Source organism: Myotis myotis, unplaced genomic scaffold (assembly GCF_014108235.1).
Source record: "Myotis myotis isolate mMyoMyo1 unplaced genomic scaffold, mMyoMyo1.p scaffold_m19_p_9, whole genome shotgun sequence".
Taxonomy (NCBI): Eukaryota; Metazoa; Chordata; class Mammalia; order Chiroptera; family Vespertilionidae; genus Myotis; species Myotis myotis.
Window position 1 is genome coordinate 50,054,913 of NW_023416401.1, and position 13,385 is coordinate 50,068,297.

Consider the following 13,385-nt stretch of genomic DNA (forward strand, 5'->3'; position numbering starts at 1 on the left):
TATATATATATATATTTAAATATATTTTATTGATTTTTTACAGAGAGGAAGGGAGAGAGATAGAGAGTTAGAAACATCGATGAGAGAGAAACATCGATCAGCTGCCTCCTGCACATCTCCTACCGGGGATATGCCCGCAACCCAGGTACATGCCCTCGACCGGAATCGAACCTGGGACCCTTCAGTCCGCAGGCCGACGCTCTATCCACTGAGCCAAACCGGTTTCGGCAGGATTATATATTTTTAACTTTAATCAATTTTAGGCAATTCACCTGATTTATATTCTGTATTGCCAAACCCAAAGTCTTTCTGTCTCACAAAAATAATTCCATTTAAAGGAGCCCAAATAAGACTGTATTTAACTCAAATATGTAGAGGTAGGGAATATAAGAGTTTTTTTCAGAATTCAATACATATTCTTACTTTTATATATTTCAGTGGGGTAAAGAAAATTTAAAGCTTTTATTAGAGTCATCAAGCAAATATGCTAGAACACAGGAAGCAGGGCAGGCACGAGAGCACTGCCTCTTCCTGAGAGCAAAACGACATAGACAGAGACAAAATTAAGCTGCACTGGTTTTTATTACTATATCATACTTATGCTTGCATACAAAAATAACTTCAATCCAGACTTCTCCTGGATTTCCTGACTTTTGGTATGAAGAGGGCAAAAGATAAAATCTAATTCACAATGTTTAAATATCATAAAGCCAGATACTGCAATAATATGTACAGAGACTATGCAATTAACATCTCTCTGCTAATAAATAAGCAGAACTGTAGTACTTAAATGTTTATATTTATTAAGACCAAAACTAGTTATACTGAGCTAAGATGTTAAAAATGTTTTTAAACAATACACTAAAAACAAATCATACAAGTCTTCCTGGAAAATGGCTAAACAGAACCTACTCAGTGACAGAATATCACGGTGTTATTAATTCAACTATGATAATTTACATCAGAGGGAAGAGATTCAATTTAGGAGTAAATGGTTCTAGCATAAATTCCCCTTAAAACTAAAGTGTTTATTGCTAAACTTTACAAAACAAAAAGTATCCAAAAATTAATAACTTATTTAGGGCAATTATATCTATATCTGTACCATCATTATAAGTACAGAATTAAAGAAACACTTAAGTCCAAAAATAAAAAAGGGCTGCAACACTTTTCAGATGGTCAATTAAATTTCTATATAAACTGTTTTTTGTTTTTTTCAAATTATAAGAAAGAGTTTATTTAGAAAGTTACAGAGGTAGTAGAAGTGAGCCAGCTGGGCTGTGTAGGCTCAGGAAACAAGTTACAGAAGCAAAAGGAGGGTGGTGCTTGGAGCTTAGGAGAGGGAAAGGTGATGGCCTGGGGGAAGAAGTGAAGGACTGAGAGGCCTGGGCATGCTCCCAAGAGAAGAGTGCATTTAAATCTTAAGTCACAGCAAATGGACCCATGATTTTAAATGGTCTTAAATGATTTTCTGGGCATTGTAAAGGCTCATCTAACTGTAGAGAGATAGGTCTCATCCTTTTTTGTGTGTTGATTTTGAAAAGTACAGTCTCAAAACAATACCCCATTAGGAACAATAAGAACAACCACCAAGCCACATGCTTTTCAAAGAAGCCTTTTCATGCCCTTAAAATCAAGGCTTTTAAAAAAATAAATCATAGTGGATATTCACCCCCTGCAGGTTTAGAGAGTCCCAAGTAAGTTTTCATTTACAGAAGGCTCATTTAGTCACTGATAACTGAGCCTATCCAAAAAAGGGCAAGTTCCTCTATACAGGCCACCAACTCATCCTAAAGATGACAAAAAAGGGATGCTGTAAAGTAACCCAAGGGTACAGATGTACTCGCAGATCAGAAATGCAGTGTTGCTGTAGACTGTTAGAATTAAGGGGTAGAGTCCCTGCATGCGACACTTGGTATTACTTGAAAATAATTGCAAAATAAAGAGTGGCTAAATGTATGTGAGACAGCAGCACAATTGCCACCGTTTCTTAGACAAGACTTGACGCTGTAATACAGACGCTAGGGTCTCAGAGAGCTGTAGCCTGCCCAAGAGAAGCCACCTGTGGTTTAAATGCTGTGTTCCAAGGATCTCCAGAGATCTTTAAGTGACCTAGAGAAATAGTTTACTACTGCCCACCAGCACAGGAAACCTTATAACCAAGATGTCACCAATCAGATATCGTCACCATGTGTAAAAAATGACATCTTCATCCAACTTATACATTTTTGAGATCTCACTTCTAGAGCAGAGTGGGGACTTCTGATACTCCATTCCTTAAAAGCAACAAGAATCCTGGCAAAAACTGTCAAAATCAAATTTTTCAGAACTCTGGAGATTAACAACTTGCAGCAGTCTGAGGAGTATTTATTCAAGAAAAACAGCTGAATCTCAAGAATCGTGGCATTTTACCTTGCCTAATTCTATCTCACTTTCTCCAGCTCTGAAGTAGCTTTGTAAACTATCAGTCTTACAACTACAGTAATTATGAAAACCAGCAGCCTAGCAGCCACAAGAAGCATGGGTTTGGACCTCTCTAAAAGCCATGCCCAAAGAAATGTCACTATTTGACTGTTTGGCAGCTTCAGTTCACTCTATGTTAACAGCCCTTTACTCACAGGGCATTGGTCACAACCAATCAGCAGCAACTATTTAACAACTTGGCTACCTGAGGCAGCATTACCAGTTAGGGCTAACAAAAGGAAAAACTTAAGAAGAAACACTGGAGAATGAGATGTCCATAGGGAGCTTTGAAACGCTTCTGATATATTCTTAGGAATCTAGAAGGTCACACTCACTGTCTAGGGCTGTATGCTTGCCCAGGAAATACCTAAGAAGGCTTTCTTTTTTTTTTTTTTTTTTTATAAATATATCTTATTGATTTCTTACAGAGAGGAAGGGAGAGAGATAGAAAGTTAAAAACATCGATCAGCTGCCTCCTGCACATCTCCTACTGGGGATGTGCCCGCAACCCAGGTACATGCCCTTGACTGGAATCGAACCTGGGACCTTTCAGTCCGCAGGCCGACGCTCTATCCACTGAGCCAAACCGGTTTCGGACCTAAGAAGGCTTTCACTTTTGGGTGTATTTGAGCCTCTGTTTAAGGAGGAATTGAAGATATAAAACTTTCAAAAAACAAATACCAAAATGGCAGAGTGTAAATCATAAGTTATCAATAATGACAGTAAATTTAAATAGATTAAGCACTTCAAATGACAAAGATAGGCAGAATGGCTAAAAAATCATAACCCAATTATATGCTGTCTATTAGAGACACACTTTAGATTCAAAGACACAAATAGGTTTAAAGTAAAAGGATGGAAAAAGAAGTACCCTATAAACAATACCCCAAAGAGAGCTCAAATGGCTATCTTACTATCAGATAAAAATTAAGAAAAAATTGTTATAGGGACAAAGGATATTTTATAATGATAAAAGCATCAATCCATCAGGAAGACATTAAAATTATAAATATATATGTGCATCCAATAACATATAAGTTTTTAATCTTTCTACACTAACTGTACATTTTGTTATGACTGTCTTCTATTTAATTTCATATGTAGTGAAATGTTTAAAAAAAATCAACATTGCCAGGACCTGCTAAGTCAATGGTCCATACACTCTTTATACCAATTAAATTAAAAATCAATAACGATATTTATGAGAACATAAAATTACTTATGTATGACTGACTTTAAGAGACAACACGTATTACCCTCCACTACCCCCATGTTCACTCCAAAGAGCAAACCTCTGTCTTTTTCTTCTTCACTTTCAAAACTCTCTCTTCCATCATGTCGTGGGCTAGAGGGAGAACTGTAACTCTCTGAAGATGTTTCTCCACATGTGTCATGTCCAGATCCAATGTCCAAATTCGCATCTAAAAATAATAATTCTATTTTTAAAAATCATGTTAAGTAAATTAAATTCTGAATTGAACCAGTAGAAATAAGTTACATCTGCAATTTTTTGTTTTTGTTTCAGTTTTCCTACAATTACCTAAAAAGCTGGTATCTAACCTAGGTAAAAATTCACTATTAAATCACAATTTTAATTGAAAATAATTTATAAATACATTCTTAAAACAACAAAGGCAGAGGAAAATGTCAATCTTATTGACTTTAAAAAAATCAGAGTTAAGGTTCTTTGTAGGGTCTTGCCCAATAACAACAGCATACTGGGCCATTTTCGAAGTCTAAATATTTTAACTTCTCAGAACTTGTTGGACATTCATTCTTTAAAAGACCTCAAGAATAGAACTGATTGCCAAAAATCCCCATTCAGTTAAAATTACTATGCCTGAGTATTCAAAAGGAGTAAAATCCTATCTAGTGGACTGAGAAGCTCTTTTGAGTTCTGCCTAGAAGCCAAGGTGACACAGAGGCAGTGTTGGGGGTGAAGTGCAAAAGCTGTCATGATCAATTAGCTACATCTCTTTTGAATACAGAGGCGAGATTATTGGTATACCTAGTATTGTACATTCCTGCACTGCCCCTAATTTAGGGTACTGTCCTATTCATTTCTGTAAATCCATAGTTCCTACCTTGCAACAGCATTCAACTTGCTTAGTGAATAGTTTAGTGCATAAATCCCCGTAAGAGGGATTTCAGAGGGATCTTTTAGAACTATAGATGAGTGAATTATTTCCATGGCAACTTGGTAAAACCAATGAAAGGTAATAACTATTAATCACTTGGACAAAATATGTGTTAGAGAAAAGATATGGTTTGTGATGACCAAGTTATTTGACTAAGCTATGCCTTTTGAATGGACTAAATTTGCAGCAATTGTTAAAAGATAACCTAGCCTAGCCCAACTACAATAGTGAATAGATACTGAATAACAATAAAGTCATTAAATATTGCTAATTCCCTTTGAGTAATAAAATGCCAAACTACCACGGAAAAACTGAACAAAATCTCATGAGGCTGTAAGTGGCTGAAGAGTTATTGGGCAAGTAATGATTTTACAGAAAAGTTATCTGGAGTATACTTATCCTATTAAAAAAAAAAGGCTAATATGCAAATCGACCAAAAGGCAGAATGACCAGTTGCTATGACATGCACTGACCACCAGGGGGCAGACGCTCAACACAGGAGCTGCCCCCTGGTGGTCAGTGCGCTCCCACAGGGGGAGTGCTGCTCAGCCAGAAGCCAGGCTCACAGCTGTTGAGTGCAGTGGCAGCAGGTGGATATCCCCCAAGGGGTCCTGGACTGCGAGAGGGCGCAGGCCAGGCTAAAGGCCCCTACCCACCGCGCCCCCTCCCCTCAGTGCACAAATGTTGTGCACCAAGCCTCTAGTGTACAATAATAGGTTTTGAATTACCAGTCACAGTGTGACCAAGGGATGCACATCAACACCAATGGCTACCCGGAGACAAATTTATGTACCGTGATGGCCAAAACCTGGCATTAAATTGGACTAACAAAATTGGAAACTCTAAAACTGTGGCACATATGGAACTTCTGCATATAAATATTTCAACCAGCATATAACAAAATTAACAATTTAAGGATTAAGAGAATCAAAGATTCAACATGACAATCTCAAACCAAAAATGATAGGCTAAAAAGGAAACCAGTGGGATCAGGTGAGCTGAGATTTGCTCACTAAAACTCAGACAGTGAAACTACAGAATGTGTGTGCATATGTGCTTTTAATGCAGCTATTTCTCAAAATGACACAATTTTAAAAATTATTTTCTTTAGATTATATAGCTAGTAAACATTCAACGCACCAAATTATCACATATTAATCTGTAGTTTTCAAAGAACTAAATACATAAATCTACACTAAACATAATTTTCTCTTTTTGAGCATCTCAAAGGTACTTAGGAATTGTGTAGAGTCTTTGGAATTTTTATGAGAAATTATGTGATACCCTAGAGTCAGAAGGTGTGAAGGTGAGGATATGCCAAAGGATATTCCACAAATCGCCCTTATAAATAGAGATATAAACTTCTTTATTTGTTATCATGTCTCACAGGGTAAAAGATCATGCAAGACGACAAAAAGCAAAAACTTACGTTAGCCACTATTCTAACAATAAAAATCCTGGCTATTAGTATATATGAACAAACAGAAATTACACTTAACTGTTTAGGTACATCAGAACCACAATTAAATAAAGTCAGAGACATTTAAATCACTAAAGCCTTTTAAAAGAAATTGAGAAGTCAACCACCTCATTCTCCCCAAGCTTTTTGGTGCCGCAATCAGCAACAGAAGAGCAGGGTGGAAGAAACATGGGTGATACACTGTAACAGAGTTCTTAATAGTGTAGACAAGGTAAATCGTACATCTTTTCAGCAGAGAGAATTAATGCATGAAGTTTTAAAGCAAAAACACTGTAAAGAATACTGATGATGACCAGCACTCCCCTGTTGGGGAGGCAGCAACATGGAGGGGGACTGTGAGGGGTTATTTTGTTCCTTTTTGTACCTTTAGAATGTCAAACTACACTAATGTATTATTACTCAAAATAAAAGTTAAAATTTTAAATTAAAAACAAATAATACTTATCTTAAACTAGACTGGATTATTTAAAGATCTGAATAACATACAAATCAGAAGGACCCAATATTTTCAGTTTCAATCTAGTATCCACATTTTATGATATGCATGACTGTTCCATAAAAAAAGAAATCAAAATATATCATGAGTTCACTGAATGCTTTAGGTAATTCCTTGATATCTTAATATTTTAAGGAGAAATAAACAAGAGTTTTTCATAAGTTGGAGACAGCAAACATCTGAGCTACATTTGACATCAATGAGACAAGTTGTACAAAGTATATTTTATTTATAATCATGCTCTATAACTGTAAGTATATATGAATCAGTGACATGTATATACAAGATAAAACAGACAGAATAAGGTTTATCTTAAACATCCTGAAGTTGTACTTTCATAATATTTGAAAACAGAGAAAGAAATTGGAACTTGAGATATTATTAAAAAGTTCTTAATAAACTTTATAGCACATGTGTTTTCTTTTAACTTAGACTAGTGAAAAGGAACTAAATTATTGAACACCCATGTACTCGGTGCTAGCTAAATGCTTTCACAATACATTTTTTACAATCTGGTAAAGTAGGCATTATTCCTGTTTTACAAATGAGAAAACTAAGGCTTCAGAGAGGCCACACATTTAAGAAAGTGGTGGAGTACAAGATTCAAACGCATATCTGTCTGAGATTAAAATCCACACATTTCTCCTCTGAAAATATGAAGCTAAAAAGGAGAGAAGTGTCACAAACTTCTTTGGTGAGCACCAGTTCCCAAATTATGTGAGACAAGAGAGTGATCTTGTGAGGGTGGTATATATAAGGTGGGGCAAAAGTAGGTTTACAGTTGTGAGTAAAACAGTTTTTCTTGTATTATTTACTTATTATTTTTCCATACAAACAACTGTAAATCTCCTTTTGCCCACCCCTGTATTTGACAAGAGTTTTAACTGGAAAATGACCTGATTTATTGTATATGTTTTAGAAGACAAAATGGTGGCAGTGTAGAAAAAAAACTTGAAGGAGGCAAGAACAGACAGGGAGACCTGGCAAAAGCTATTTCCAATCATCCATTGGCAGAGACCTTTCGTCTTATTTCAGCTTTTTCCTCCTCCTTTTAGCTGCCATCACCACAGGAAACATCAAAATGTTAAAATATACTCCTAAATAACATGGTTTTTTTCCCCCATGCTATTTCCGCCCCAACGCCCCCAACAAAGACAGCTCAGTTAATTTATTCAATGAGTTGGTCTGATGATTTTATAGTCAAAATTAACCACATTCCTTTTATTCAATCTTTCCAAACAAATATCTAGTTAAAATACACTCCATTAAAAATATTCTGGTTATTTATGTTGCATCACACCTTAATGTAGTAACATTTGAATAACACCTCAATTTTAAATCCTTATTTGTGCGATCAGTCCAGTATTAGGTACAAAAATGCACAAAACATTCTCCTAGTAGTCTGTGGGCTTGTATTCTTTTTTATCTTTACTATTAATAGTAAAGGTAAACTAACACAGAAAAATTATCAATGAACCAGCAGAAGGGACATCTCTCAGTCAAATGAACACATAACCTTTCACCCCAAAATAAAGGGACCTTAAAATAACAATGGGTAAACGAAAACCACACAAATCTAGTACAATAAGAATGAGGGTCTGAATTCCTCTAAAGTACCATAAACTCTCAGGACAGTTATTAAACATGAAAAAGTGAATAGATTCTAAAAATGACTTTCTATAAGAATGGGTCCCAGTTGCCAGGAGGGTGGGAAAGGCCTGCCAGGTCTCCTGGACCTCTCCTCTGGAGCAGGGACCAGCTTGAGACGGTAACAGGTGAGGAGGCTGCTGGCAGCAGAGGAGAGAAGAGCTGGGTCAGCAGAACTGTAGTAAACTCCATGGACAAGTCATATATCCTACATTAATGCCATTAATTAATACTTCAGAACTGTTTAATTCAGACACTGCTATTCACATCGACGCAGGATAAAAGCATGTCAGGATTTGACATAACAGCTCAATTCCTACTACAAAAGGTATACTAAAGACATTTCGGCAACGGGTATTTGAAATAAGTACATTCTTACCTTTCACAGAACCACCCTGGGCATGCTGAGGCGTGGAGAGTCTAATACCATTTATTCTACTATTCAATCTGTTGTCAGTTTTCTTAATTTTCTCTCTAAACCAAAAGTATACAAGTTACCAACAGTTTTATAAGGTTCTGCAGAGAACACATTAAGAACAATAGTATTACTAAAATTCCCCTTATTTTTATAATTAAAACTTTTTTTAGTAAGGTATACTCTAAAAGCAAGATTTGATGTACAGTTCTGAGAGTTTTGCCCCTCCAAACTGAATATAATATTTGACAAGAGCTTTATTTTTATCACTTGCATATGTTGATTATTCTGCACTAAAAAATAAAGCCTAGAGGTAAAAATATAAAGAAAACTAATGGAAAGATACTACTTATACTACATAAATTAAATGTGCCCAAAATCAAATGCTGTATGTTGCCCCTTCTTACCAATTTCTATTACTGGAGACATTAAATTGAACCTACTTTTCTATTTGTGGCTTTCCTTTCTTCTTATTTATTGAAGATAAGCTTCGTTTTTCACTTGAATGCTAGTGGAGAGAATAGAAAGAAATCAGACTAAAGTTAACACCTCACTTTGGAAGGTATCCTCTTATTCTGCTATCAAGATTAAAATGATACATTCCCAGTTGTATATTCTAATAGATTTTTATTTTTCAACTTATTTTTGAAGTTACCTACCAGAACCACTAAAATTTTTATAATCCCCGACAAATACTTAATATTGTTAATCATGAGAAGAAAAATATTTAGTATTTTGCTTTAAAAATGGACTTGAATTTTCTTGACTACATAAAACACAATCAAGTGACTGTACTTGCTATAGGTTTACTTAGTATTTTCTTAAAGTTCAGATTGGTAAAACTGCGATACACAATTTTTTCAACTAACAAGAAAAGGTGTGCAGGCACTGAAGTGAAGGCAGAACAAGTTTAAACAATATACTCTGAAAACAGGCCATAAAGTAAGTATGATTAAGACAGTGGTTCTCAACCTTCTGGTCCTTTAAATATAGTTCCTCATGTTGTGATCCAACCATAAAATTATTTTCGTTGCTACTTCATAACTGTAATGTTGCTATTGTTATGAATTGTAATGTAAATATCTGATATGCAGGATGGTCTTAGGTGACCCCTGTGAAAGGGTCGTTCGACCGCCAAAGGGGTCGTGACCCACGGTTGAGAACCGCTGGATTAAGATAACATACACTTTCTCAAAATATGCTTTAATGCTTTATTTAGTTCATAAAAAAAAATATTCCAGTAAAGGTTAACATTTGAATCTGAGTATTGTCCAAAAATGAAAATCTGGTTAACAAATCTATTCTTTAGAGAGAAAGTGGTCCTCTCCAGGACTACAACAGCAAGCACTCTCCCTGCACCTGGGGTGCCATAGTACCTGAACACTCTTGAGAGCCCTGTGCTTTCTGATCCTACCATACCCTAAGGGAGCGAGTATGTCCTCATTATACTCAGGAGGGCCAGCAACTGGCCCAACTACTCATGAGGGGAGGTCAGTTTCAACATTCACATCACCAGTAGCAATATAGTGACAGAAATGTGAATTAATTCTTTCAGAAGCAAAAAAATTGGTATAACAATATAATGTATCACTAGTTAGAATCAATGTTTTAGGCATCATATTAAAATGTATTAATTTTTTGAGCAATAAAAGTAATCTAAATAAACTTTTTCAGGTCTCAGAAGAGCTTAGATCATATAAACCAATTAAATTTGAAGTTTAACACAACATTCCTTCAGTCATCCTTACCAGATATACTCTCTGACATAATAATGCTTACAGAACTCGATTCTTACTGAGTAGCAATGCTTTAACCGTATGGCATGAAGACAAAACAAAGCCCTCATAAATACCTGGTCAGCTAAGGTCGCACAGTGCTCTGGGTGCTGAATCATAGTGCAGCTTTGGCTCCTCCAGTCCACAATGCCATTCTCTTCAGAATACTGCACGGAGAGCCCATCCAATGGAGAACAACTTGTACCAACGGTGCTATCAAAAGGAAAGTTTATACAAATATGAATATCTGTTCTCAATAATCTAACCTACTATATCATACAATGAGGAAGCTATAGTAACACTTTCTTTACTATATACAGAATACACTACAGGAAACAAGTATATTATGAGAATAAACCAGTACACAGCTATGTTACCTATTTAAAAATAAACCCCTGTCTCTAAGGAGATTAATAACAGTTGTGGAGGAGAAACCAAGACGGCGGCATATGTAAACACCGGAAATTGCTGCCTCGCACAACCACTTCAAAAATACAACTAAAAGACAAAACGGACATCATCCAGAACCACAGGAAGGCTTGCCGAGTGGAAATTCTACAACTAGAAGGAAAGAGAAAAGCACACTGAGACTCAGAGGAGGTGCAGTATGGAAGTAAAGTGCAGAGGTATGGAGGCGCACACGGAAAGGGCTGGCACTGAGGACGCGGTTGTCTTTTTCAATCGGGAGGGAGACACAAGCTCCCGACTGCTCTGAACTCCAGTTCCGGGCAAGTCTCTGGGGACCCAGACTCATACGGGAAGAAACTGGACTGTCTGGCATCGGGCAGAACTCGAGGGCGGCTTTCTCTCAGAGGTGCTTGCAGCGTTTACTGCGGAACAGTGAGACCTGGAGCCTCTTAGGGCAGGGCTGAGGATCAGCCATAGCTGTTTGCTCCGCCCTGTTGATTCACTGAGACCCCACCCCACCAAAGCTGTGGCAGAGGCTTTTGCATATGAATACCCTGGCCCTTTGCAATCTAAAATTACCTAACTAACTGCAGCTGGGTCAGAGAGACCCAGAACATCCAAGAGAAGGCCCAAGGCCCCACAGCAGCTTGCACTGCTTCACAGCTGGGCCTCATCTAGGCACTTCCAAACTCCAAACAAAGAAGAGGAATCTGCAGATCTCTCCGTAGCTCCTGCTGGGTAGACTCAGGAAGAGGCTAAATTACCACCTGCTTAGAGATCCAAGAGCCAGTGTACCCAGTGGTCAGAGTGGACCATCCAGATTATAACTCCTCAGATCCATAAGGGACACACTCAGGGGGTAGACTCAGTGAGCACCAAAGCCCCACTGAAGCAAGTCTTGCCCCAGAAGGGTATCTCTAGCATAGAAGTTCTCCCACCATAACCACAGCTGATTCTCACAGCCAATTGGCCTGGAGGTCAATTCCTCCCAGTGATACCTACAACAATCAAGGCTTAACTACAACAAGACTGCACAAAGCCCACAAAGGGGTGTACCAAGAGTGTCCACCTCAGGTAATTGGGGAGGCTAAGCCACTGGGCCCTATAGGACACCTAGCACACAAAGCCACTCTACCAACACAGGGAAGCAGCCAAAATGCGGAGACAAAGAAACAGGTCACAAATGACAGAAATGGAGGAAAGCAAACTACAGGATATAAAGTTCAGAACCACACTTATAAGGTTTTTCAAGAATTTTCTAGAAACCGCCGATAAATTTAGTGAGACCCTCGAGGATATGAAAAAGGAGGAACTAGAAATTAAGCATACACTGACTGAAATAAAAAATATTATACAGAGACCCAACAGCAGATTAGAGGATCCTAAGAATCAAGTCAAACATTTGAATTACGAAGAAGCAAAAAACACCCAACCGGAAAAACAAAATGAAAAAAGAATCCAAAAATACGAAGATAGTGTAAGGAGCCTCTGGGACAGCTTCAAGCATACCAACATCCAAATTATAGGGGTGCCAGAAGAAGAGAGAGAGCAAGATATTGAGAACCTATTTGAAGAAATAATGACAGAAAACTTCCCCTACCTGGTGAAAGAATTAGACTTACAAGTCCAGGAAGCGCAGAGAACCCCAAACAAAAGGAATCCAAAGAGGACCACACCAAGACACATCATAATTAAAATGCCAAGAGCAAAAGACAAAGAGAGAATCTTAAAAGCAGCAAGAGAAAAACAGTCAGTTACCTACAAGGGAGTACCCATACAACTGTCAGCTGATTTCTCAATAGAAACTATGAAGGCCAGAAGGGAGTGGCAAGAAATATTCAAAGTGATGAATAGCAAGAACCTACAACCAAGATTACTTTACCCAGCAAAGCTATCATTCAGAATTGAAGGTCAGATAAAGAGCTTCACAGATAAGAAAAAGCTAAAGGAGTTTATTACCACCAAACCAGTATTATATGAATTGCTGAAAGGTATCCTTTAAGAAGAGGAGGAAGAAGAAAAGGTAAAGATACAAATTATGAACAACAAATACACATCTATCAACAAGTGAATCTAAAAATCAAGTGAATAAATAATTTGATGAACAGAATAAACTGGTGAATATAATAGAATCAGGGGCATAGAAAGGGAGTGGACAGACAATTCTTAGGAGGGAAGTGTGTGGGGGGGTGCAGGAAGAGACTGGACAAAAATCAAACACCTATGGATGAGGACAGTGGAGGGGGGGTGGTAAGGGCAGAGAGTGGGGTGGGAACCAGGTGGATGGGAGCTATGGGGGGAAAAAAGAGGAACTGTAATAATATGAACAATAAAGATTTTAAAAAATATAGCAGCTGTGTATTGTCTTTAGACTCTGTGCAATGGCCATCCTATACCACTTATAGTTGGAGTGTAACCCCAATCTTGAGAGAATCACTAAGTACTACATACATCTAAGGCATGAGAAGGGATAGGATAATGTGACTGAAAAGGAACAGACAATAGAAATAGACACAAAGAGAATCCAGAATGAAGTTACTGTGGGTGGATTTTTAAACAATAG

At 37.4% G+C, this 13,385-nt stretch overlaps 1 protein-coding gene across 3 annotated transcripts in view; it reads right to left on the bottom strand.

Annotated features, from left to right (window-relative positions):
- ZCCHC2 (zinc finger CCHC-type containing 2) overlaps positions 1-13,385 on the bottom strand; it is a 54,036-nt gene that overhangs the window by 5,377 nt on the left and 35,274 nt on the right. Inside the window, exons 9-12 of one of the 3 annotated variants that reach the window (XM_036321178.1) lie at positions 10,492-10,627; positions 9,083-9,147; positions 8,604-8,698; positions 3,756-3,884 (exon numbers count right to left, since the gene is read on the bottom strand). In XM_036321178.1, coding sequence (XP_036177071.1) covers positions 3,756-3,884; positions 8,604-8,698; positions 9,083-9,147; positions 10,492-10,627 — 425 coding nt within the window. Of the gene's footprint in view, positions 1-3,719; positions 3,885-8,603; positions 8,699-9,082; positions 9,148-10,491; positions 10,628-13,385 lie in introns of all 3 variants that reach the window. The other 2 variants (XM_036321177.1, XM_036321179.1) reach the window with 2 other exon arrangements.